Here is a 27,259-nt window from a genome sequence, read left to right as displayed (position 1 = left end):
CTGAGCAACAATTGTCAGTGTTAACATTTCCTAATATATGACTGGCCTTTGTTCAGAAAATTGCATTTGACAATTTGTTCGTAAACTTTGCTGGGAATTCTATCCTTTTGGAATTGTCTTTCTGTCCCATTTTAGCTCATACATAAACTTTTCTGTGAGATGGACTCAATATTTCCATTTAGAAAATTCTCATTTTATTGACACCAGTACTTTTATTTTGCTCAGATAAACAACGCATCGATCAGAGGATCTTTTTGCTCATCTTCATTAGTAGCATTTTACAACTCCTTTTCTTCACCTTCATATGATCCTTGAGCCTCAAATCACTCATCATTAGTGAGACCAGCAGCCTACATGGTTCCATGCTTGAGTTAATACCTTTCCAATAAACTCTTCCAAGTTGTGGAGTATCTATGCTTATGTAGTGAGTTTTGATCGCTTCCCCGATACCCAAGAAATTGAAGGAAAATCTTAATTCTGATTTTATTTTTTATACCTGTTTATCTTTGGCCTTCAGTTGGAAGACAAAAACAGACAGCTGCAAGAGCGTCTAGAGCTGGCTGAGCAGAAGCTGCAGCAGACGATGAGGAAGGCTGAAACTTTACCCGAAGTGGAGGCTGAGCTGGCTCAGAGAATTGCAGCTCTGACTAAGGTACTGCCCTGAGAAATAGGCTCACTTCAGAAGCCCCACTGTTTAACGTTGATTTGCATCCCGATTCCTCACCTCAAGGACAAAACAAAAGCAGTATCAAGCTGATTTGAAAGGAGAAAACGTTTCCTGATAAGTATGTGCCACAAGTTTAACCAGGAATGGTCTCAATGCTGTATTTGTAATTCCTAGCATTTTGGTAATAGGAAAAGTAGTTATCTGTAAGTTAGCCTAAGCTGTATTTACAAAGGAGTCTCATATTTCTAATACGTCAGTATTACTTATCCTAGGAGGATTCATTTTACTGTGAAAGAGTTTCTAATTTAAGGTGAGAGGGGCAGGGAGAGGTCCCATTCCTACACACTTAGTTCTTCTGGACATTTTCATACACCGTGTATATGAAACAAGAATTATTTCCATTCCAATAAGTGCTCTAAAATCAAATATTAATGGCAGCTGGGATCATTTGTACAACACAAATGAAGACAACTTGCAGTACATACTTACAAGGTTTGTTTTGAATGATTCTTTGTATCATATATTTGCAAAGACAAATGTGAAACCCTGTGAGGACTTCAGACTGGTTTTTCTGATAAATTTATTATATGGCAGCTTTCTTGCAGAAAAAATAAGAAGATGAAAATAAATTTTCAGTAGTGTGGTTTTCATATTTGGCCTCTAAGACTTTCAGGTGTGCATGTAGTTAATACTACAGCTCAGGTATTATCAGCTTCATAAAGACATATAATGATAATATGTTTATTCTTCATCTCTTTAAAATCAGACAAATAAAGAAAAATGCATTTAAGAGATTGTATTACATAGCATTCTGATTTATCTAAGCTTTCCTTTCTCTATTGCCAAGGAATGTTTCTAGCTATTTATGTGCCTAGCCATTTTTATATTTGATGGTTTTTTTTTCAGTTCTCATGTTTTTCCATTTATGGTGAAGCCTTAAGTGCTGAGCAGCTCACTAATGAAGTCCAATTTTTAAGAAATTTAGTTGAGAAGTAGAAAGAAAGAGAAGCTTTTGGGGGATGATTTTTTTTTTTTTTAATTTTATTAAGGCAAGATCGTTATTCAATAATCAAGATTTTGTGCTGTCCACTTTAGGTTTATGTGAATGGGTGGGAATTTGAAAGAGAGACTGAAAATGGTGGAAAAAAAGAAGAATCAGCAAAAAGAGAGCTACATGAAATACCAAACAAATATCATTGCATTTTAATAAAAACTCAGGTGCACATAAGAGGAATCCCTTGGCATTTTAACTTATTTTTTTCAGTTGTTTCTGATTCAACAAATAATTACATATTGTAATGCCCTCAGTAGCTTAAAAATATTGTTTTCTATTTTAAGAGGATTTTTCCTGAATAATTTCTCCAGCAATTAGGCACCAGTAAGTATTTTGCAGTCTCAAGCATGTCTTTTCTTGCAACTGCATTTTTCCTTGAACATATATTAATGACAAATATTTTAAGAAGAAATCCCATTTCAACCATGCAGAGCACTCAAAGACTTCCATGAGATACTGTTGTTATTGTGACCATAAAGCTGCAGTATACATCTCCGTTTGTCTTCTTACATTATTTCATGGGATGTGGTTAGAGAGCTGTGAACAGAGCTGATGCTCCATCCCATTTCACTTTGATGTACTTTATCAAAGTTTTTGCCAAGCAGGAAACTCTAAGAAGTATATTAGACAGTAATGCCGGTTCTGTTCATTTCTTCTGTGATATTACATGAAAAACTGAAGAAATTAATTTTATTTAAAATTATGTCTTTTTGGAATACATGACATGAAGAAGCATGTCAGAATTTGGCCAATAGGCCAAATAAGCCTATGTTTTATATATCTTGTATACAACATCTTTGCAAACTGTAGAGCTTATTCAAGTGCTGGTTTGACAGCTCTGAAGATTATAGTCCAGTATGGATCCCATAAATGTAGCTCGGAACCAAGGACAACGTTGTAGTCACTGCAGCTTAAGTAGTTTTAAATTAGCTAGCTGGTATACTGTTACTGCACTAGCTATTCAATGAAAGCTGCAAGACCTAACTAAGGGGCTGAATAACGTTTAATTAGTTTTGCCTTTGTTGAGCTTTGTGCCAGCATACGCATTGTCAGGAGGGCTCAAATTAGCTGGCTTCAGACTACCTTAAGTCTGCCTACCTGAGCTATGGTCACTGCAATGTCCATGTATGCTAAGTAAAAGATGAGCCCCCTGAATCAGCTAGTCTTTCTGCACTACAAAAAAAAGTCAAAACTGATTCTCCTTTCTTTTGTACTACCTCAATGAAAGTGACTTCTCTGAGATTAATGGGGTTACAATCATATGAAAGAGGTGAGTTAAGCCTAATATTTTACATGTTTTTTAAAGGAAAGTAGTATGGGATGACTGGAAACAATGACTGCTGCACTGTGGGTAAAATATAAGACCAATTGCTTACATGCGGAGATAAAACAGAACAAACATGTTCTGGATTTGGATGTGATTTCCACTCCCCAAGTTTAAAATATGCATGTTACAATTCTGCATTCAATTTATTATACTCTTCCTCATAATAAATCTGGGTTGGGATTCTGCAAAAGAAGGATGTAGAATGAGATCCTTCTATGGTGTCAGTTTTTAAAACGAGCTTTTTTCTTTTTTATATATATGGGCTAGTGAATGTCTTTTGCTACTTTTCCATGCCCAAACTAGTTCATAAGGAGTGAAATTCCAAAAGTTTGGACTGTACAGTGAACTCAGATAAGTACCCGTAAATTTACCTGAATCATTTGAACTTTTCTTTGGCTTTGTTTTCACTGTGTTCTGCCCATTGGGTGAGCAACTGGAGGGTTAGTCAGCCTGTGGTAGACTAACCTGGAACAGCATGATCCCATGTACTGTGCTGTCCTGCCTGGCCGTTGCACTGGTATCTGTCTGGTAATGACAAGTAGCACAGGTCTCGGCATGTATCCCAAGATTTAGATTGCCATGACTCATTGAGCCACCTTTCACTCTCACAGTATTGGTCTGTTTGCCTGCCCTGGAGAAGAGGCAGTTGGTAGTAGAAAGAATCTCCCTCTAATATTAACTAAACCTTTCTTTATCCTGTAAGATGTTTGTTTTCCTCAGAAGAGGCAGACATTGGAGCATCTAGAATCTTCAGATGGTTAGTCTGTCAAACACGGTTTCTCCTTGCATGTATTCAAGGAGGGGTCTCGTGGAGACAACCAGCATCCACCTACTTCCATTCACTCACTCCCACTAGTAGTCACTCTCCCCTCGGGTGCTTGTGCAACAGAAGTACCATGTCACTTCTCTGGTCACAAGACAGCAGTCAGCATTTTAGTCCATCATTCCTGTATGCAGGTCACCAGAAATACCAACAGTGCTTTTTAGCTGCATTAGAGAAGCACTGACATGGAGAATAGGAAACCATAATCATAATAAACCACATTTAGCATAGTAACACATTCAGCTTATTTTAAAGGTGATAAAAAAATACTTGAAAGTTGAAGGCAAGTGGGACACAATGCTTGTTTTGTGACAATGTGAAGATCTGCTTTGCATTAAGTAGGGAAGACGTTGCAAGAAAGTGCAAGGAGAAGGTCTGCAGTGGAAAGGATGCAAAGAGGGGAAAGAGGTTCTCCTGCAAGAACTGGATGTGGTTAAGACAGAAACGTCTCTGAGAACAAGGGAGAGAGAGAAGATGATGTGTTAGCTGGAAGAGAAAGTTGATAAATCTGCGGGGGAAAAAAAGAGAAAATCTGCTATGGAGATGGAAGCCTAAGAAAATTCCACATTTACAACATATTTACTGTCTTCTCAAACCACCCCTCTTCTTGTGCTTCCCTTTCCACAGAAGATTTTGTCCTGATAGGAGGAAGAAATGAAAGAAGCGCGTTTGACAGAGCTAAATGGAAGGAGTTGCTTACTAAACCTATGAGGTGTAGAAGGTAGTGGGGGAATGAAGGAGGGGCAAGAATGTGTGGATATCTAGTGACTGAAATGTTGAGTTTCAGAAAAAGGGGTCACTTAAGCCAACGCGTTTTGTCACATTTGTAAGGGGTTAGAAGTGAGCATGTGAACAAGCAGCTGATAACTTTGTGAGCTGTTGTGACTCAGTCACCATGATTACCTATTTTCACCTTCAATTGCATAGCTCAATTCAATAATGCATTCTTTCTTCTTGAATAACTCACTCATTCAAAGGATAGCCAGGAGCATGTGTGCCATAAGAAGCCAGTAGAAAATCTGGGGACAGCAGGTGTTCAAAAGTCAAGGTCTCAAAACTGGAAATTGGCTTGTACCATTAGAAAAGTTTAGATTTGTTTCTGTAGCTCAGCATGAGGAAGAAAAATTATAGCACCTGTACCGTACAGGTGCTTTCTGCATCTGAAATTGGATTTTCTTTTTTTCAACTAAGATGCAAAGACCTAGAAAATGTGCAGTGTCAACAGTAACAGATGATGTGAAAGCAACATTTTTTTTGTGGGCGCATTAGCAGCAGGAGCAGCAGCAGAGTTTTAACAGGGTTAGAGAGCAATAATACAAGCTGCTTCGGTATTCCCGCAAAGCAAAATTTTCCTGTCTATTACTGGCTTATACTGGCTATTTCTTTGCTATTTCATAGCATATAGAGTACAAAGTGAGCATTAAGACTCATGCTGGTATCTCATAGGGGTCAGACATTGTTAGTTTTTGTCCGTATATTTTTAATCCAGTCTAAGACACACAATTTCACAAATCTATTTATAACTGAATGTGCTGGCTAGATGCTTTAAATACTAGAAGCTGAATAGCGCACCACGTGTCTTAATAATCCTCCTGTACAGAGTACTAGTGAACAGGCACGCAAGTCATATATTAAAAAGAAGAATGTAGGGTAAGGTCTGCCAAGCGAGTAGTCTCACAAGTTGCACTTTAGAAAGTTTTTAACTCAATTAACTCTTAGCAAAGCAAGTCGGAAAAAATCCAACTTCTGTTTATGAACCTCAGTCCCCAGTTGTCCCTCTGTCTCATGTGTATCTGAAATTCTGTTACGGGAAATGACTAGTGCTGGTGTCTCGGCCTCTGCCGCATGCCTCAAACCACAAGGCGGAGACTGAGACATTCAATATTCTTATGGTAGGCTCCCAAGTCTTCCAAAGAGCCTGTTCCAGTGGGAATGTCTGGGGCTGACTAACACACATGGACAGCAAAAAAGTGTAGCCGCCACAGGCATGTCAATCCTAACAATATGGCCTGGGAAGTCTGTGCAGGAGGCATTTGCAAATCCCTTAGGGAACAGCTGAATTGCTAGGTCTTTTTGTCTGGAAGGGTCTCTTTGAGACCCAAGTTGGGGCCTTCCTCAGCATAAAGGGCAATGAGAGGTGTTGAAACCCTCGTTTTGGGAGTGTGTTCCAGCTAGGCACACCAGGAGATGGAGGGGCTGCTCTTTCCTACTGCAGGTCTTTGTCTACAGGTGGGTTTCTGCAAGTGAGAAAAAGGGAGCATGTTCGTGTGTTTCTGTCTCCCTAGCCCTTACAGAGGACACCCTTTTGATTCATGTCCCTGCTGCAGGGACTGCTCATGCATTTGGCACGTAGGAACCAGTGGCTAAAATCCCTAAATAACATTAGAGCCCGGGTAGGTACTAAGGCTGCGCACCTGTGCTTGTCCTCTGCCAGACAAGCAGTTGAGCCTAATTGTTTAATGTCTCAGCTATAAAATAATTTGGTTCTTTTACAGTGATACAGACAAACACTTTAGGAACAAACAAATGAAATGCACATAGATAAAGGAAAAAAAATATTCAAATACATTTTAAGTGTTTAGAATAATGACATTTATTTTGATTCTGAGGAATAGTGAATTTTAATTAATTTTAAAATCTCTTTATCCTACCAAAGAGATGTAAAGGGAGGTGAATGTGGAGATCAGGTCTGTTTTCTTTTATGCTGGAAAACGAAGTACAGGTACTCTGAGCCACATTCAGGAAAATTTTTTAACAAAGATGTACCTATCAACATTTTAATATTCTTAGTGAAATAACTGAAAACTATCATGCAAAAAGATTTATATATATCTTAAACATATACCTTACTGAATTAATAAAGCAGTAGGATGTTATGAAACAACAGAATTAGATAGCTATAAGAATCTTAAGAGAATATCATGTTCTTTCAAGAATGTTGTCTATATAAGAATTCAGATAACATACGTAATTCTGACAATAATTTTATTCCTCCTCCTCTTCCAAATAATAGTTAGGCCTAATACCGCAATTATTTTATGCATTGAAAAGACTGTTTCCTGCTAAGGAATGAGGTATAGCATGGTTTGGACTGAAAATCTACTTTTTAGTTTGAAAAATAAGTGCAAATGATATAGCTAGCTAGACTGGCTTCTCAAGGACAGGTTATGACCGACAGCACCACATATCAGAAGGCTTAAATGAGATCCCCTTTGAACCTAGAAGTATTAGTTTGGTTATCTTCATATTTTGCATTAACCTGCAATTAAGTGTATAGAAGCAATGAAGATCTAAGTAACTTGTTTTTAAAGTTTGCAGTCAGCTAATGAAGCTTCTAAGTAGTTTAATTTTGTAGGATGATACCCCCAATGGGTTCTACATCTTCCTCAATTAAAATGGTTTCAAAAGAGGTAGAATTACTTAAGCCTTCTCCATCATCAGCTCAGAGCTTTGATGATTTCAAATCTTCTCCTGACCCTTGGAGACACATTAAGGGAAGGCCTTGAACCAATAGTGCAGCCAGGACTCAAAAAGGGGAAAAGTCTATCTTCTACAGAGGAGGATAAAGCTTGGTCACTTTGTGGAAGGGAGAGCACGATCTGGTTTTCTGCAATCACAGGGTTTTTCAACCCTGTCTTTCTCTTTATCCGGTTGGGAGAGGAAGTGGTGCAATAGCATTCGTATGCTGAAACAGACTAATATGTAAAACTAAAAGATAAAGAAAAACATAAAGGGATTGTCACTCGTCCACGTCATAATAAATAGACAAAATAGCTTCAGATAATGAATAAGTTCAAATACATCACAATACACCTGCTTCATGATGAGAAACGATAAATGCACTTATTAAATGAGCTTAGTTACAAAGTATACTAACTTTCCCCTAAATTTTGCAAGAATCTTACTCTGAAAAGAATAGTAGTGATCTTCAAAGTTAAGCATTATTCTTGTATTTATACAAAGCAGGATTTTCTCATATGCATGCATTCATATCAAAAGCTACAGTTTATATTTATAAATTTCTAGATCACAGGCTTGTTTTCTGTCTGATCTTTTGGTCCTGATAATACTACTGAATTTAAGTTATGGGTAATTTTAAGTTATGATGTACATCTGGAATTACTTTGGTATCTATTCCTAATTATTCTGATACATCATTAGTAGACAACAGTATGAAAAACAGTCTCACTAAGAAATACAGTTATAAAATTAGTATTTTTTGTACATATTAAAGTTTGCTCATCTAAAGATGGAGTCCTCTTTTTGAGAGAGGGTGAATCTGACAGAGTGAAATAGCATTTGACAAGCGCGAGCTCACAACTCAAAGTCATCAGTAGCACTGTCTATACGCCTTATGCACATTCCTGTTTCCATAGCAACAAATCCAATATAGCATTTCCCTTTCTTTAAGGGCTTTTTTTTCATTTTGAATGATAACATAGGCTTGTTTGATATGACAATAACATGAATATTCATGTTTTGCAACAAATGACCTAATTAAGGTCAACTTCTGTCAGAACTAGTAATTAATCTTTGGATGGATTACCATTTCTATACTCAGTAATGACTTTTCATTCTTGTTAATGAATTTTTATTTATAGGTTCTTCTTTTATCTGATGACCTTGATCTTCCAAAGAGATCCACCAGGGTGGATCCTTTCAAAGGGATGAAAACTATATTGTTTATTTGGATGAAAAGGCTTATGTAGTGTATTCTAAAATGGAATACTAAAGCTTGAGCCTTGTCGCTTTTGACATTCTTTCTGTTTTCTAGAAACTAGGGAATGTACCATAACATTGCACAGCTCTATAACTGACCGATCCATTAATTTAGTATTTATGCATTGTTTTCATTCCTAAAAATGATAGAAGAATTATAAAGGACTTTCTGACATTGGCCTCACAGAGTCCTGTTCTGGTGTTTAGTTTGCCATAATTCAAAAAAAACCCCATTAGATTAAACAGTATTGCTTTGAATCCACTCTGTAGTAATATGTCATCAGCCAGCCATCACTAACCTTGAACTTCCATGTGTAGGTTGATAGCTTTTTTAGCATTCCATTATTTTCAGTTTCTCCACATCAACTGCATCATATTCACCGAGTATCAGTGTAGTTTATTCCACGTAAAAATCTGTCAGTTAAAAGTATTAAATTTTCAGTCACACTTTTCTTTTAAGCATTCTGTGCTGTGTTCTGTTCAGTGTCAGTGTCTTTAGTTCTGATTTTTCAATTTTGTCCCTCTCCTTTTCCTTGACTTGTTAGTCTGATCCAACCTCTTCTACCTCATCTGATGATTATCAATATGTTATGGAAGCTAAACTACAAGAAATGATCTCCATACGTAGGAAGGTAGTCCTACTGGACTTTACTTTCTATTGCTAAATAGAATCCATCCGATTTGTTTTCATTTTCTTTAACTTTTTTTTTTTTTTTATTGATAATCAACCATCGTGCAGTTCAGTGCTTCAGGAGCTTACAATTTTACGATGGCAGGTTTGTGTTCAAACCATGCACAGTCTGCATGTTACATTTGGCTGATTTCATTGCTCATAAATAACTCCAATGTTTTGCTGATGCTTGGATGTAACAGGCCTTTGTAGCTGACACATTTCAAGCAATGCTGTTCAGCTGCCTGTTTAAATAAAGTTTCTTTTTGGAAAACTAAGTTTGCAGTTAGTAGTAGCTTGCTTTATGTTTTGTTTAAACCTTACTGAGATAAAAACTTATGAAGCCACTTAAATTACAAAAAGAGTCTTTCTATTTTTTTACAGGCAGAAGAAAGACATGGAAACATTGAGGAACGTATGAGACATTTAGAAGCTCAACTTGAAGAGAAGAATCAGGAACTTCAAAGAGTATGTGTATTGCAGACAACTTCTGTGCACTTTTCTTCTTTTGATTTGCCAATATAGCACTACATTATGCACTCCAGCACACAAATCTGTCTATTGGTAAATCTTTTATTTATAGCAGTGATGGCAGCATCTTCCCACTTAACCATCTTAATATACTAGTTTACATGTAGTTGCAGCTTTCAAAGTATTCTGCTGATACAAAAATGATTGTGCATTAATCAATAACTGTAATTACGTTTCTTGTGGGATTTCTTTTAATGGGTACAGTTACCATAAATTTTTTTATTTTTTAATGATACAAGTCTGTACTGGTTAATTCTGGACCCTACCAATCTGTCTCTTCTATTCTACATTAAAGGCAAGGCAAAGAGAAAAAATGAATGAAGAGCACAACAAAAGATTATCGGATACCGTAGACAGACTTTTGACAGAATCCAATGAGCGTCTGCAGCTACACTTAAAAGAGAGAATGGCAGCACTTGAAGAAAAGGTACAGTGTAAAGAGCAGTATAAAGTTCAGCTTGATAAAGATTCTCCTATATGAAACCTGTTCTACTTTTATCGGGGTGGAAGCATCATGCTGATTTTGTATTACCAAATATTACCACAAATATGGTCTAACTCATACATTCAACTCTTAATTCAAGAGTGCGCTCAAGAATCTTTCCAGGACTCCTGTGAACTGCATATGTGAATATTGTGAGTCCCTGTTTTATCAACGGGAATTCTGATGAAGAGCTTGTAAAGGGCCAGTGCACGACACCGTATGAGGCAGTGAGAGAAAGTGGACGAGAACTGAGGAATGGCCGTGTTTCAGATGTGCTGTCATTGCCGTATTTTAGCCTGCTGATTTCACCTCACTTCCTCTGGGAAGAGTAAAATGCTGTCACCGCAGGAAAAGGAGCATCTACCTTTGGAGAGGGAATGTTATTTGCAGGTTTTCCATGATGTGAGACACAACGGGTCTGCAAAGTTCAAATCCCATGATCTTTATATTCACCCTCCTTAATCCCTCCCTCTTCTACTTATTTACCTTCAGTTTGATCTGAGGGGAATCTTTCAGGGTCTTTCAGAAGGGTATTTCAGAACCTGTCCGAGGATGTACTTCTGGTTTATATCATTGAAACAAAATGTCGTACAAAGCAAGAAATAGGCCTACCAAAAGAAGAACCTGGGAGAAATAGTTGTGTAAGAGTGTGACAGTGGCTCAGTTCAAGGAAAATGCAAAGTACTTTGCTGTTCCTGGTAGAACATGGTCCTACATGTCTGGATTATTATTTCCAGTGTTTTAAATTTAATATATACTCAAATTGAAGCATTTAGGGATTTTAATTTTAAAGTCCAGTAGAACGTGAACTTTGCTAACTTGTACATGAAAGCTACATGTATATGGTGATAGGTGGATATTTAACATTTCTCTAATTTCTTTCTGTTTTATTTTTCTTTTTTTCTTTTAATTCCTAGAATGTTTTGATTCAAGAATCTGAAAGTTTCAGGAAAAATCTGGAAGAGTCTTTACATGACAAGGTACTATAAAATACAGCAATTTTGTCTGTTTTTATTAAAAGTTATATATTTATTATTTGGAAATATGTATATGGTGTATTAATTATCCAACTAGCATGCAAAATATTCCTGGCATCAATGATAATTCCTTTAATCACCCAGATGTCTTAACTTAATTGTCTCTAACAATTGTTCTGAGCTAAGTTTATGGTTAAGATTCTAGCCTCAGGAAGGCAATACTAAAGTTCATATTGATTTCACTGGCTTTAGAATTTTTGTTCGATTAGTTTGAATTCCGAAAAACTCTTGTTTAACAGAGATGTATGCATAACTGGTTACACTTTCATAGTGAAGAATAATGGCTTGCTTTCATGCAATTCTTCTTAAAAGGTGCAGTGGCGTTATGCTAAATATAACTGAAAGTTGCCTTTCTTAGTTCATTGCAAATTAACCTCTAATACAGTTTAGTGAATCAGTCAAATTAATTATAAATATTTATTCCAATGCCAAATGTTACGATTTTGTTTTGAAGTTATGCTTGCCTTGAGCACAGCAGGATACACAAATGTATCTGCCTTCAGATTCACAGAAATGTTTTTGTAATGTATCAAATCCATTTAAAAGAGATTGTATAGAATTTTAAAAATATAGCTCCACTCGATACTAATATAATTATATCATACAACATCCAAAATCCAGAACTTTGAAAAAAATAACAAAAGAAGTATCTGTTCAAATAAATCGTTATTTTCATCTACATTCGGATAGCCTTGTAGAAAGGCAGAGGAATTAAAGCCCCAAAAAGGAGCTTGTAGTGCATTTTAAATAACTAAAATTTCCCTGCTGTACTACCACAGTTATAAGGTGATTCAGCTTTTGCAAAATCAGGATCATACTTCACCGTATAGTTAGATGACAAAAAAGGATAGAAAGGACATTTCTAAAACTGTGTCAATTGATACAAAAGTTTCTATCATTTTGCTACCAGAGCATCCAAACCTGAATTATGGATACCAATTTTGTCTGTGTAAATAAGGTGTTTTGCCAATGTTATCTCCAACATAACTTTATTGTTTTAACAGTGTTATAGTGGAAGTGAATACAGTGGCTAATTCTTTTTCAGTTCAGTCTGTTTTCTGGCTTGAATGTTCATATCAACTCTTGACAAAGATGAAAAATCTGGTATAAAAATCTACATTTGTATTGAAAGTATTTTTGCAAAGATATTTTTATTTATTCTATTTATTGTTTCTTGCTTAAGGATGGGAAGTGAAATAAATAGAACCTCCACTGCCGCTCTGTGCAATTGATGGAGATGAGTTCTTTTCACACACAACCATATAGGTCTGACTCCAGAGCTTCTAAGTTCCCACTTTGAAGGGTTTATTTGTTCCGCTTTGATGAAGAAACTGATGAAGCAATTTCAGATGCATGGACATAACACCAGATATTAATAATCCCTAAATAACTAGCAAATGATACAAGTAGAGTAACCACCAAGTCCTCTCATTTATTCAGCCAAGGAATAGTGTAAAAATACTGTAATAAGAATTACTGAATCTGATAGTAATTAAGCGCAGATCCCTTTCCTTCCTAGCATTTTGGAATCCTGAACATTTTAAACTCTAGGAACAGCAGCATTATTCTTCATCCCATGTTCTTTCTTAATTTGTTTTAAAATTCTTTGATTTCTTTTCATTTTATTAGTAGACTATTGTTATTTGTAGAATCTGGGAACAGCTCTTTTCTTCCTGGTGGTTGCTGTCAATAGTATTTTTGTTAGTTGGTTCCAAAAATGCAACTTTTGTGGCACTCTGTCATTTTTCACCAGTAGCACCTCATACTGGAGTTCCATCAATTCCCAAGAGCGAGCTGTAAAGCTGCAGTTCAATAAAGCACCTAAAATGTGATTGTCTCTAAGACATAACACAATCTTTGTCTCTAAAGGGCAAATAGCATGTCACACGCTGAACTATGCCTGGCTCGGAGTGTGCAGTTAGTGCACAAATCAGTGCTGGTTCTTTTCCTGACCCTAGCTGTTTAAGAAGAAAAAAGTAAGTTTCAAGTACAAACCTGTCCTGCCATCACTTCCAGCTAGTGGAAAACCACTGAAGAGTGCTATACAACCTCCTCTTGATGTATGTCTTATTAGCAATAATGAGACTTGAATGAGTTCACTGCCTTTTCATATTGTAGTCAGTGCTACATTCAGTTTATCTTACTTGTTTAGCTCTACAAGAGCAATATCTTATAAAGTAAATGTATTTTGTATCACAAGTAAGTATGTCTTACTATTCTCATTTCCAGGAAAGACTTGCCGAAGAAATTGAGAAACTGAGATCTGAACTGGATCAAATGAAATTGAGGGCTGGTTCTTTAATCGAACCCACATTGTCAAGGTAATATTTAATGACAAAAGTTTCCTCACTTTGAGTTGAAATAGAACATAAATATAAGTGTCAAGCCTTTACAACAGGGATGTGTTCAGACCACGCATAAAAATATCATGTGTTTCTTTAAAAATGTAAAATCCGTGCAATGATTATTACTGTTGCTTTTCACTTTTTTCATAGGTAAACGGGGCCTTATAGCAGTGAGTATACACTGAAATATTACTGAGATTAAGAAAAGTCTTTTAAATTATGGAATGTTTTCAAAAGTATATCCAAATATCTATTTTTTCCCAGGAGAGCTTAATAATAAAGTTGAAACCATCATCTTTAATGCTGAAACTAATCAGCATATTTATGATCATATTTATTTATTTATTCTATCAAGTACGTCTAATAATTTTGTTTTTATTAGCAAGAAATAACTCAGCTTTGCTTAGTGTGTAAGATAAGACCACAGATCTTCAGCTAAAGATGAAGGCAGTCTTCAGAGAGATCTGAAAATATCATAACAGGACATTAAACGTTTTGCCTCTTTGTGGCAGAAAAGCAATATGGGAACGATAGTGAGACAGGTATCATAGAAGTAGCTACCAACAGCTGAAATGAATTTATAATTCTAGACAGACAGTCCTTCTCGCCTGAAAGTATCCCTCAAAATAAAATTGTTACTTTATTGATAATTGTGTGCCATGTCCTGTTTTCATAACAAGCAACATGTTAACTTTTAAAACCTGCCAGCCAAAGCTCATGGACCAAGACTAAATTCAGAGCACTGTAACCCTCTAAAGTTATTCTTGTTGGATAATTTTTTTTGCTTGCATCAGGTATTCTCTGCCCATTGTTTCCTCAGACATCTTGCTCAGTACCTGGACATGGTTTCTCCCTTGACCTTTTATTATGTCTTGGGATATTATTTTTCTATACACGGAGAAGTGTAAATTGCTGAAATTCAGAATGTGATGCTTGTAACTGTTCAAATTTTTATTCCTTTGGGAGTGTAAGTGTGACTACAGGCGCACACAACACTGTTTTTTGAGAGTGCTTGCAAGGACACAGACTATTGAACTGCTGCAACAAACAGCAGAGATGTTTTTGGAGCAGCCATCCTTGGTGAACAGCAGCCTTTCTTGCTGGGTAGATGAGTATCATTAGCTTGTGCTCTGTAAATAGGAGTCTGATTAGCCCTTGTCAAAGGGCTGTTTGAACTTGATAAGCTGCCTAAATGTCTTGGGAATTCAGCAGGTTCCCCCAAAACAGTGTATCTCCCCTTCCATTTCCTCACCTCACGAAGCTACCAGCCCTCTCAAGAATAGGGAGGTATCAGCATTAAATACTTACTGTTCTAAGCACGTACTCAGTTCTGTGTTTGCAGGAGTTTGTCCTTTCAGCAGAAGAACAATGAAGCTGGTCAGCAGACAGGTATTTGCTGCCAGAGACTGGAACCTGGGCTGTTTCTTTTTTCCTGCCAACTTGCTGCACAAGTACAAAGTATTATCAATTATCAAAACAAAGTTCTATTACAGCAAATGTGGCACAAACACAGAAAATAAAAGACAGTCACTGCCCTAAATGGTTTACTATATAACGGATGAGAGACATACAGACAAATTAAACATACAAAAACCCAAAAGATTATTGTCTGGTGCTGTAGATGGAGGACTTAGGACATTTGTAGCCCAACTGTTGTATGATGAAAAAAGTGAGTTTTAGAGAATTTTTTAAAAGGTAAAATCATAATTTTTCTAATATTATGGAGGTTCCTACTGGGCATGATGTGAAGCGTAAGAGAAGATAAACTGATGGTTGTTCAGAAAAGGACATTGATAACAACAGTATGAGCTCTGATGGATGCTTTACCCAAAACCTAAATTCTAAAACATTATTCAGTATCTGTGACATTTTTATGTATCTGATTCGATTATTATGGCACATACTCACATTTCAGGAATTCTGGTACCTCCTTTTTTTGTTTTCTTACAGTATTTATTTTTTATAAAACAAACTGTATTAGTGCTTGAAATCCCTCCATTATTATTTTAGATTTGTCACAGTACTTATAATAGCAGACAGTAATTACGTTTCTTCATACCACTCTGTCAAAGTAGCTTGTAATAGAGGCTTTCATGTTTATCAAGATGTTTTTGCATTTCCCATTTATCAATATACAGGCATCACAGTTATAATATTTTATCTTTCACTTTTACTTTACTAAAGTGATGTTTGAAATTTGAGACCAATGCTTCAGTCTTCCAAGTATGAGTATGTTTTAATTCAAATTAAGTTCTTCTCAAGGAAAAGTGAATCTCCATGTTGAGAAAAAGACACAAAACTAGAGCTCAGGAAAACAGTCACGCTTGCAGCCTGCAGTTTTCAGCATAGATATATATGGGTTTCTGAATTATTTCCTTCATTTTGGAAAGCAGACATTGTCCTATTTAGCTTTTTTATGTCTAGGATTAAAGCCATCATTTTCTTAAATAGCATTCTTTTCAAAGTGAGAGAAGTGTTTAAGAACAAAACTTATTCCCATTCTGTTTCCCATAACTGATTATTAACATTGCTGTGAACCCTGTAAGTTGTCTGCAGGTGACTGTAAGCATTTCTCCCAAGTTTTTTTAAAAAAAAAAGTAAGTACAACATTAAACTCTCATTTTATGCTCTTATAGATAGTGAAATGTCAAACATTTTTTAGGAGTCACTATAAAAAAATACACATTTAGTTGTCTTATTAGTGTAGTATTTGCTACATTTCATTTTTCTGCTATAATCATGCTATTCATGTATTTTTATGTGGAGATTGCTTAGGTGTTAAGAAATAGAAATTGTTCAGGTCTCCACTGCTGTGGCTGAATGGTGCATGGAGCCTTTGCTCTTCTGACTCAGCCACACAGCTCATGGGCAGGATGTTTCTGTTGCATCATGCAGGGAACTTTTACTGCTGCTGTTTGACCAAAGGCCAGGGAACATTGTATGCAGCCAAGAAAAGATATGCTGAAGTCATCATGTGTATGCCTTTCCACAATGTCCCAAGACTTACCAGGACTACGGGAAAAATTGGGGGTTAAAACTCTCAAAAGCATCATCAAACATGAATCATTCATAACCAATGTTATATATCGCAGGGCAGTTCACTAATATTTTCATAATGCGGAGCTCAGATTTACAGTAGGAAAGTGTTATAGATATTCTCACTCGTGAACATGTTAACATGCTTACAGTAACCTCAGGCATACTTATTCACGAAAGTAATGGAAGGAAAATATACAGGATAGTACATTCAGCAGCCAGTTCTGTTAATTATCTTGTCCTGAAATCTGCTTGTTTTGTCATATTATAATTTTGGACAATGAGTTTTACTATGCAAGTCCTTCCTTTTGAAAAATCAAAGGTTTTATTCATTTGTTTTCTTCCTTAATTTTCTCATAATATGATTTCAAGTTTTCACTTTTAAATGACATTTTGTGCCCTTTGTCATTTATTCTGATACATAATAATTTGTTGTTTAAAAAAATATATCTGTGTTCCTAGACTGAAGGTCATTGAGTTGTTGCTGTTATTATTAATATTACTCTCTAAGTGTACTTCTGTGGCTCTTTTTATAGGCCTCACCTTGACACATCAGCAGAGCTGAGGTATTCTGTGGGCTCACTGGTTGATAGCCAGTCTGACTATCGGTCAACTAAAGTGATAAGGCGACCTAGAAGAGGCCGGATGGGCGTACGGAGAGATGAACCAAAGGTTAATCCCCAATTTCTTCTCGTATATTACCTGATAAGAGAATGTATTTCAGGCTCTTGAGCTTACAGTTTGTGTATTTCTAGAAAAAAAACCCAACAACAACAAAAAACCCCAACAAGACACCAAAAAAAAACCCAAACAAAAAACCCAAATAGCAGAGTTTTTTTCTTTGTCTACTCAGATGAGAGTACTGTTGTACGAAAACGAAGGCAGAAAAGGTTGAAGTTCCGACATCAAAGTTCAAGTATACTTGACTGTCTGTCTTTTCTGGGTATATTTTTGTGTAAATTTTCCTGATAGTTAATTTTACACAGCATTAGAAATTATGTGAAAATACTTTACATCATCATAGTAATATTACAAGTATTAATGGTGAATTAATCATTGAGTAAGTATTCTTAAATGTTAGTTGCTTTCCTTTCCCATTTTATAGAAGTTCAACTTTGCAGTTGTTTTCCATGGAATAAGCCATGTACATCCTAATTCCTGCTCAGGTAAAATCACTTGGAGATCACGAGTGGAATAGGACTCAGCAGATTGGCGTTTTGAGCAGCCATCCATTTGAAAGTGACACTGAAATGTCCGACATCGATGATGATGATAGAGAAACCCTTTTCAGCTCCATGGACCTTCTGTCACCAAGCGGCCATTCCGATGCCCAGACTCTGGCCATGATGCTTCAGGAGCAGCTAGATGCAATCAATAAAGAAATCAGGTATGTAGCCTGAACCAGCTGTGATGCATTTATGACTACAGCTTCAAGCTTCCCTTAGTGCATGAGTTCAGGTACCGTTCATAACCATTAGGAAACCACTTGTACATTTAAAGGATTGATAATGTGTCCGCTTTTTGTAAGAGAGTATTGATTGCATGAAGATAACAATGGCATCTTCATTTCCTAGCCATAGAAATTTCTTTCAAAAAAATGTTCCAAGTGAAGAACTGCTGGCCAATTGAATAGAAATACGTTAGAGAAGGCTAACACAGGGTAAATTTGGCAGATCGCTATTCATAGTCCTCTTTTCAAGGTCTTTTTCACTGTTCTGCATGACTCCTCTTACTCATTGATGACCATCTATCAGAAATGTTTTATTTCAGTGCTCTTCATGCTTTCTTCTGATAATTATTCCTATGTTACATCTCATATAAGCCACATTTTCTAAGACATGGTTTTGATATTCTGTGGAGGCATAGAATGTGATTTTTCATGCTCCAAGTTGGGTTATAGAGCTTGGAAACAGGTGGTGAATTTAATGTATCTTAATAATTTCTGTGCAAATTTAATGGAGTGATAGAGAAACCAATGACGTATTTTACTTAAAAAATATATGGTTTTCTAAGCGAAACCATGTTTTAGGCTTAAAGCATTCTTACATGTTTTTCAGGAAGGGTAACTTTCAAAAACTTGGTGTATGAAAAACATCCTCTCATTAGTGACTGTTTCTCTAAAAAGAAATGAAGGAGATTACTAAATGTATTAGTGAATTTCTGGTAATACTATAGAAAGCAAGACTGTGGTTAGAAATACAGTCAAAACCAGATTACCTTTTGCCAAATCTCAAGCCATTCTTTGAGCAAAGTAACTTTAAAGGGAGAACTCTACTGGAATATATTGAATTTGAATAACTTCTCTGTTCCCAGGGGAGACTTTTTGTTATCAATCTACAGCTTTGCATTTTCATTACTCCCAGAATTTCTTCATTCAGATAGGATTACTCTGCTATTTTCTAAAATCTCTTATTACAGCTGTCAAGATAGAGAGTCAAAGGGAAATTTTGTTGTTGGGAGGGTAAATCTCCTTAAAACATTGTATGTAAAAGAGAGAAACTTATCCTTATTTTCTGTTATTACAAAGAAGTCAGCACTGTGATCAATTGAGGAAGCTGTAGATGCCACAAATGTATTTGTTTTAAAAAATACTAGCATTTTGACAATTTAACAAGTAATTATGTAATACAGTAAAAGGTTTTCACAAGAAATTGTACCTGCAGGTGACATAGCGGGATATTATTTGTGCCATCCTGAATCAGATCACTGTTTTACTTAACACAGAATCTTGACTTAGATGCTAGGTACAGTTTTATCGCAAAAAGAAAGCAAGGGTGCACACTGTATGTAGCCATTTTTACAGGAGGTCCACTGAGAGTAGTTTATTTCCCCTACTGCTAAGCTTATACTGAAGTATAGGCTTTCATTACCATCGCCGTCATTATTAAAGAACCAGGTAACTAATTTTATATTCTTTTTTTCATATGTTTCAGGAAAAATGGTTCTACAAGGATGGTCTTATAAACTGTACTGCATTTCACATTTTCTTGGTTTGTTTTTTTTTTTCTTTTTCTTGAAAAACACTATAAGGGTTTGTCAAATGATTGGAAATATCAAAAGAGATTAAAAATGGATTTTGCCTTAGATCTGTTTTGTTATACAAGATGATTCAGAGTTTAGATTACTAAAATGAAGAAGATTGTTATATTTCCCTTTCAAAATATTATTTGCCTTTAAGTTCCTGCCGTGCCCCATTTCAGAAAGAACTGTAGACATTTTATAGAAATTTTGAAATGGATGTTAAGGAAGAAGATTTATTACAGCACAGGAATTTGTAGGTTTCTATTTTCAATGTATTATGTTTTTATTTCTTGTACTAGCTTCATTTCACTCAGAAAAGCCTGGTTCACAGTTTCAGCCTCCCCAAACTTCGTATTCTCTCATTTAACCTTGATCCTTCATACTTCTTCCTCCTCTTCGTAAAAAAAGACTCCTTCTAACATGGGTTTATGAGCAAAGGACTTATAAACAAATGTTTTATTTTAAACACATTTTATCATGCTAGGTGCAATCACAATTAAAAACCAAAACTAAAGAATCCAGTGGAAGCATCCTATTGAGGCTATATACGTTTAAGAAGCTTATATTTGTTGTTAACAGGAGAGCTATTTTAATGAAATACACTTAAAAACTCAATGCTTTAGAAACAACTGTCATTTTTTCATCAATTTGTAGGGATGAAATGGACAAATTGTTTTGCATGTTCTCTTGTTTTATTAATATGGATTATCTTAGCAATTCCCTTCTTAAAGGCCCAATTTCATTTGACTTTAAATTTGTGTTTGTGCTTTAGCAACAGAAAATCAGATGAAGCCAACTTAAGACTGGAATTAGTTTCCTACAGTAAATCGGATTGTTAACCCCGCCTCCTCTAGACTGTCTCCTTTGCAAAGGAACCAGTCTTCCTGAAATGTCATATGTCAAGTCTTGTTGTTGGGCAGATTCTTCAGTTTTTGAGGATGGAGGAATTAAGAAAAATAATTTTATAATTCTGATGATTAAATATTTTTTCAATGTTATTTTGGAGTTGATCTATGCTATTCATGTTTGCTTTCTTTTTCTTTTGAATCTCATTTGAAGGCAAACATTTTTTAGTTTTGCTTTTGGGGTATGCAGAGACAAATACAACACAAATACAACCATGTTCTTCTTTTCTTTAATAAGGTTAATCCAAGAAGAGAAAGAGTCAACAGAACTGCGTGCCGAAGAGATAGAGAACAGAGTGGCCAGCGTGAGTCTGGAAGGCTTAAATCTGGCCAGAGTCCACCAAGGTACATCCATTACTGGCTCCATGACTGCATCCTCACTTGCAAGCTCATCTCCTCCCAGCGGACACTCAACTCCTAAACTTACCCCTCGCAGTCCAGCCAGGGAGATGGACAGAATGGGGGTTATGACGCTGGTAAGAAACTTTGTGATGCCAATTTTAGGTGTGATATTTCTAGTATTAAATACTTCATCTTTTCACTGTATGAATGACTTATGTCTCTAATTCTTTATTCACCTCTTCATCATACAAACAGATGGCAAATTCCCTAGAATATGGAAGTTTGCGTGGTTTTGGGTTTTGTTATTGTGTTTTTGAGCATTGCATGATTCACCAGGGACATAATGATCTAAGGATCAAGAGTCTTCAGCACACAGGCAGTGGAATTAATAACAAACAGAACTGATCTTTGGAATTAGTGTAATCAATTTATATGTAAAAAACGTTTACTGATGAAAAGCTCTGAAGTAATACAGTAATTATACAGTAGTTTGTGGGACTATTGCTGAGTTTAAACCTTCAAGAAATGTCTAGAAGACATTAAAACCTTCTACTACTTCATATATATGATCATTTGGATATACTTCTATGTTTGGTATTCTCTTTTGTACTTGCAGCATTTTGTATGTATTCTTCATGACTGTATATCAAGCACTTGAAATAAGTGCTTTGTTTTCCAATAATACATTTAACTGATATATTTCAACATTGCAAGCAGCACACATAAATAGATACCAAGCCATCAAATTATCATGCAAAGCATTTCTAATATTACTGTACCTTTACAGACATATTCTGAAATGTCTGGTTTGATTTGAAAAGAGATTTGCGAAATATTTTATTTTGGTCCCAGACAAAAAGGAGCAGTGCAACAGTCAAGTGAGTGAAGGTAGTATATGTCAACATATTTAAGATGTACAACTCTGATATTGATAAGAGTGCAGACGCAGGGTGCAGTGTTCAGTGTGGGCTACAAACCAGTTTGGAGCCTGGGTGAATTCATCCCTTTAAGCACTACGAGAGAATCAAAGCAGCCCTCTCTGCTGATCTCTACATACAGTGAGAACAGGATATGTGTAAAAGCCCATTTTTTATTTGCTATTTCTGTGATAATCTGAATGTCATCGATGTCCCCTTGTGGTCCATTCCTGGGAAGTAGCAGCACTGGTTCCCCGTGGAGCTTCTTAGCAGAGGGGAAGTGAGCTTTGATCTCAATCAGAAAGCAGAAATTAACTCTCCTAGCCAAGAAGGTTGCTAAGAACAGCTGGGAATGGAGCCTGGCTGTTCACCCTGCTCAGCTGGGAGTAGGGACTTTTGTCTACCATCATCTAGCTGAGTACTCCCTTTTCCTGGGAACTGACAACTATTTGTATCCACGTCTACCCCTCCCGGTTTAGGATGGTGTTTGCTGCCTTCTTGGGAACTAAAGACAGCAGAGAGGAGGTCAGGGCTGGCAGCTGTGGCAGACTGTGGCACTGATTCTTTGCTGCCACCAGTTTCCACTGCTGAACAGCAGAAAATGTTTGCGGCGCAGACCGTTGTGGAGGAGGTGGGTGTGCAGGCTGCCGCGGTGCCACCCACTTCACCAAAACAGCACCTTCCCGAATATGCAGTTTGGCTCCATTTCACCAGCTGTTTAAACTCAGCAATCTGGCTACAGATAAATGACAGTGGTTAAACTGACCTTCCAGCAGGCACCTACACTGCCTGGTTGCCTTGATTTGGACACAGTAGCTTTGGGTCAGTAGGTTCATCAGATTCAAATACGAAATGACAGCATGGCCTCTGCACTTCAGGTTGCCATGGCCTCACTGGCACCCAGCTCTAGCTGTGCTAAAGCTCAGATGGATGTGTCTGTATGAGTTGCAGTTGAACTCTTCATATATCATAAGCTATAGAAGTAGCACCCCACTGCGTGCTCAACAGCGCAACCCACAACTTTGCTCACCGTCATCAGCCATTTCAGGACACTTCTGCCCTGCTCTGTGTCAGCAGGAGTTCAGTGTTGACTATCTCCTTTTCCTTACTGGCTGGGGATGGACACAACAGGCTATCAGACATCCTCTAAGTGGAAACTTTGAGTTGGGAAGAGCTCTGTTAAGGTCTGGTCTCTAAAGCCCAAATTGCCAAATGATCCTGTAGGGTTTGGCTGGAGGAGCGGTACTGCTCCTGAGTTTCCACGGCCCAGGTCCATGCAGTAAATAAATTCTGCAGAGTATCTTCAGCTTTCCTTGAATGAATGAGACATCTACCAAAAACAAAAATGGGGTTGAACAAGACACGTTCTAGCAGCCTTCTACTGCCAAATAATGCTGCAGTACAGAACATGGGTGAATTTGTATCCATTGACTGAAAATGCCAGTCACAATAATATGGGATAATTGGAGAGAAAGAGCCCTTTTTCGACATGGTATTTGTTGATGATATTTTGTGTTTATACTTGGTGAGACACCAATACATTTGTAATATTAGATAAAACTAAAGAAAAAAAAAATCTCTGTGTTGGGCATAGTGGAAGGATTTGTATGAAAACTCCAGAAATAAAAAGTGCTACTATAAGATTGCAATGTCCTATTCTTTGCTAAGCTTATGAAAATGAAGGAGATTGTAACTTTAGAAAAAATAGCTACTTTCCCAGAATGGTATATTTGTCAGGGGTTATCTTATGTTATGACACCAAGTGTATAGTTAGTATATAATATGGATAGTATTAAATTAATGAAATCTCCGCTTCCCATTTCTGAATGTGAGAAGAATGAGTGTATGGCAGTTTATTATGCTCAAATAAGACTTATTAATCATTCTTTTTTTGTTGTTGTTGCTTTTGTTACCAATCTAAGCCAAGCGACCTAAGGAAACATCGGAGAAAGGTATGATACTGGGGTTTTTTTTAAGTTTGGGAGAGCACATTTATCATATTCCTCTGCTATTTAGATAACCTTGTTCCTTGCCAGCCCTCCGCTTCTTTTCATTCGGTTCCTTTACATAATCATTTTAATCCTACCTGGAAAGGCTTGCAGGGGTCACAGCTAAGCCATAGAATCAAGGCCCACTAGTGATACCTTTGAGTTGTAGCCTCTACAGCACAAACTTAAAGGAACACAAAGAAAGTGTGGACACAAAAGAATTACCTTCAAATGTATTTTGGGCCATTCTTCTTGCTGGAGGAACCAGAGTCAGGTTACTTGAAATCTTCTGGAGTGATACAAAGTTGTTTACAGAATTGGCAGTGAATATGGGATTTATCTTTACATGAGAGGAGATGGTACTTAAGATAAATTGTTATATGCTGTGACAAAACTCCTTTTTGTTCATGCTTATTTTCAAGCATTCTGACCATTTTGTTAACAAGCTATGGAGAGAGTGGTCCTGTTTATGTCTGTATTTACCCTCTCCCTTACATCCCTGAGAAATTTTGTTTACTTGAATAATCCTGTTTAATGCAAGAGACCCGCTCATGTCTAAGGTTATTTTCATGTTTAGACCTTTACTAGATCAACCTGTTTGGCATAAAAGGAATGAATTTCTTCTCCAAGTATAATCTCTTTTCTTTCAAATATGTACTTTAAGCTGCCATACTTAGGCAATTGTTCTTTCCCAATAGTCTCTTTCAAAAATAAGAATCCTTACAATTTGCTCAAAAAATTGCAGTTGAATCCATACATGCTTCAGTTCACTTGACAAATTTGTGCAGCGTATGTTGAAACTTTCTTGAAAAGCTAATCTGCTCTCATGGACTCTTTCTCCCCCAGATTGCAGTAGTTGAAGAAGATGGGCGTGAAGATAAAGCCACAATCAAATGTGAAACTTCTCCTCCCCCAACACCCAGAGCTATCAGAATGACTCATACCCTTCCTTCTTCATACCACAACGATGCCAGAAGGTAAGATATTTGCAACATGAATTGGTGCTTCACTGTTTTACTGCATATTATTCTTTTCAAATCATGTTGTTTTTTAACTATTCCAAAATGACCTGATTTCTTCAGGTTTCTAAATCATTTAAGGAAGAAGATGTTATTGTTTCACTTGTGGGGAGATTATTACTGAGGTATAACCAATTAATTTGTTTGCAGAGCTGCTCAGAAGAAAATAAAAAATTACCTGCAAATTTACGAGTTATCTATTCAATTTCTTTGTTATCATTTTGTAGTAGTTTGCCTGCTTCACTGGAGCCAGAAAGCATTGGTCTTAGCAGTGTCAACAGCAGCCAGGACTCCCTGCACAAAGCTCCCAAGAAGAAAGGAATCAAGTCTTCAATAGGACGTTTGTTCGGTAAAAAAGAGAAGGCTCGACTTGGACAGCTCAGTAAGGAATTAGTGGTAACAAGCCAAGATCACCATTTCACAGTCATTTTTCCATTTTTAATTTTGCTTCTTTTCAGTTTTCCAATTTGCTTATTTTTCTCTTTAGTCTGGCAGAACCTTCCCATTAAGCTTCATTGCTATCAGCAATTATATTTGTCAGGAGTCTGCTATGACTATAACGCAAATGAAAGGAGACTTCTGGCACAAATTACTAGAGTCATCCTCTTCACTGAACCTACTGCTTCAATACTCTCTTGAATGAGGGTAAAAGTGCTAACAGTGTATTCTCAAATAATCAAAATAAAGAGGAGGTGAGAAAGTAGTAAGTAATAAACCACTATAAGGAGTGTAACTGTGTGATATGGAAGGTCCTTGCAAGTAAATGTAGTTGCTTTTCAGATTTCATTGTGTCAATAGATGTCTGCTAGTGCCTATCACTGAATGTCCTCACCACAGTCTTTCAATTAGCTATGCTGCTCACAGCAATACTTTGTTTTCTTCCTCCTTCTTCTGCCCGTTTCCCTTGCCAAGACTTTAGTTTAATTTATTCCTAGTAAAAATTTTCCTCTGTGATATTCCATAGGATATGTCTATACCACATGCAAAAAAACCCCAGTCATAGCATAGTTAGGTAGCATAAGCAATGGAAGGTGAAGTGACAGTCTTCAGCAAAGGCTCACAGTCTACATGCCCAGATAGGCAAATACATCCTTACTCTATATTGCTAGGCTATCTGATTTAGCTAGATTAAGATTAACATATATACACATGCCAACACATATATACACATGCCAACAAGCATCAAATTGGTATAGATGTGTCAGTAAAATAGAAATACTAGCTCTTTCCTAGTCATGAAGGTGTCACATAGTACGAATTTGTGAGGCACTAAATTTTTACTGCCATGGTGACCACATAACACCTGTAAAAGAATTTTAAGAGTTTGCAGTAACTGTAAACGCTTAAGCAATATGTAAGCCTGAAAATAAAAAACTACATTAATATTAAAACATATCCTTGTCACAACTAACAAACCCATCACTAAAATCATACAGAATAAAATAAGGTAATGTTAAGGTTGAAGTATCAGAGTAAAATCAAATAACTGAGCGTTCTCCATTTATACTCCAACCTTTCTTCTTTCTGCCTGTGAGAACCTTGTGTTCTTGAAAAAAAACCCCTAGTATCTAATCGCATTTTAAATTCCTTTTTTCTCACTATGGGAAGAATAAAACTGATTTATTCAATCTTTTTCATAGTTTAAGGTATTTCAGAATCTATTAAATGAGTCTCTCAAATATACCTGCATGTCACCATCTGCACTAATGGAGAATTTTATAACTTTAAACTGCGTTATTAATTCACATTTACATTCCATAAAAACAATTTTATTGATACTGATGGATTATGCATAATAATCTATGATTTCACAGTAACTCAGGAACATAGAGGACAAAGATGTAATAAATGTGTTGGTCTTCCCTGCAGTTCCTTGCAATGTGGAACAAAAATAAAATATCAACTTTAAATATTGTCTCAGGAGCAGTGTAATCTGGCAATAGATTAATTTCTTAATAACACCCAACATGATTAATAAGACATATGTATAATTGGATAAAGCCTATTTGTAATTCCCAACAGTAGCTCATGAAATTGCAAAAAGATATTAGTGAAGATTTGCAGTTAAATGAAATTTTGTGGCTTCCACCCTTTAGCTCAACAGCAAAGATTTCAGTATAATGCACATTTTAATTAAGCAAACTAGGTTTACAAGCATGTATAAAATTAACAGTAGGACTGTTAACTGACCAAAAAATAGGAGCAAAATATTTTTAGAAATTGAAACAATATTGAGCAGCTGAAATATAGAGTAGTTTTTCTCATCTTAATTTTTAAGATACCGAAAAAAAAAAAACCCACCATTGAGTGACAGTTTCCATTCAGTGGCAGTACTTTAAAGACAAAACAAAATTCAGAAAATAGCAATCATGGT

The 27,259-nt window shown here is 36.4% G+C and overlaps 1 protein-coding gene across 1 annotated transcript in view; it reads left to right on the top strand.

Moving 5' to 3' along the window:
- The window catches only part of PPFIA2 (protein tyrosine phosphatase, receptor type, f polypeptide (PTPRF), interacting protein (liprin), alpha 2), a gene marked incomplete at both ends in the record, with an annotated part of 67,001 nt that overhangs the window by 16,037 nt on the left and 23,705 nt on the right, over positions 1 to 27,259 (top strand). Inside the window, 11 exons of the mRNA XM_009579039.1 lie at positions 518 to 652; positions 9,645 to 9,728; positions 10,087 to 10,218; positions 11,193 to 11,255; positions 13,542 to 13,633; positions 17,230 to 17,365; positions 17,860 to 18,080; positions 20,858 to 21,095; positions 23,801 to 23,830; positions 24,713 to 24,843; positions 25,113 to 25,267. Coding sequence (XP_009577334.1) covers positions 518 to 652; positions 9,645 to 9,728; positions 10,087 to 10,218; positions 11,193 to 11,255; positions 13,542 to 13,633; positions 17,230 to 17,365; positions 17,860 to 18,080; positions 20,858 to 21,095; positions 23,801 to 23,830; positions 24,713 to 24,843; positions 25,113 to 25,267 — 1,417 coding nt within the window. The remainder of the gene's footprint in view (positions 1 to 517; positions 653 to 9,644; positions 9,729 to 10,086; positions 10,219 to 11,192; positions 11,256 to 13,541; positions 13,634 to 17,229; positions 17,366 to 17,859; positions 18,081 to 20,857; positions 21,096 to 23,800; positions 23,831 to 24,712; positions 24,844 to 25,112; positions 25,268 to 27,259) is intronic.

Source organism: Fulmarus glacialis, unplaced genomic scaffold, assembly GCF_000690835.1.
Source record: "Fulmarus glacialis isolate BGI_N327 unplaced genomic scaffold, ASM69083v1 scaffold23605, whole genome shotgun sequence".
Lineage (NCBI taxonomy): Eukaryota > Metazoa > Chordata > Aves > Procellariiformes > Procellariidae > Fulmarus > Fulmarus glacialis.
The sequence above is the reverse complement of the archived record's forward strand: the minus strand, read 5'-3'. Positions and strand labels throughout refer to the sequence as shown.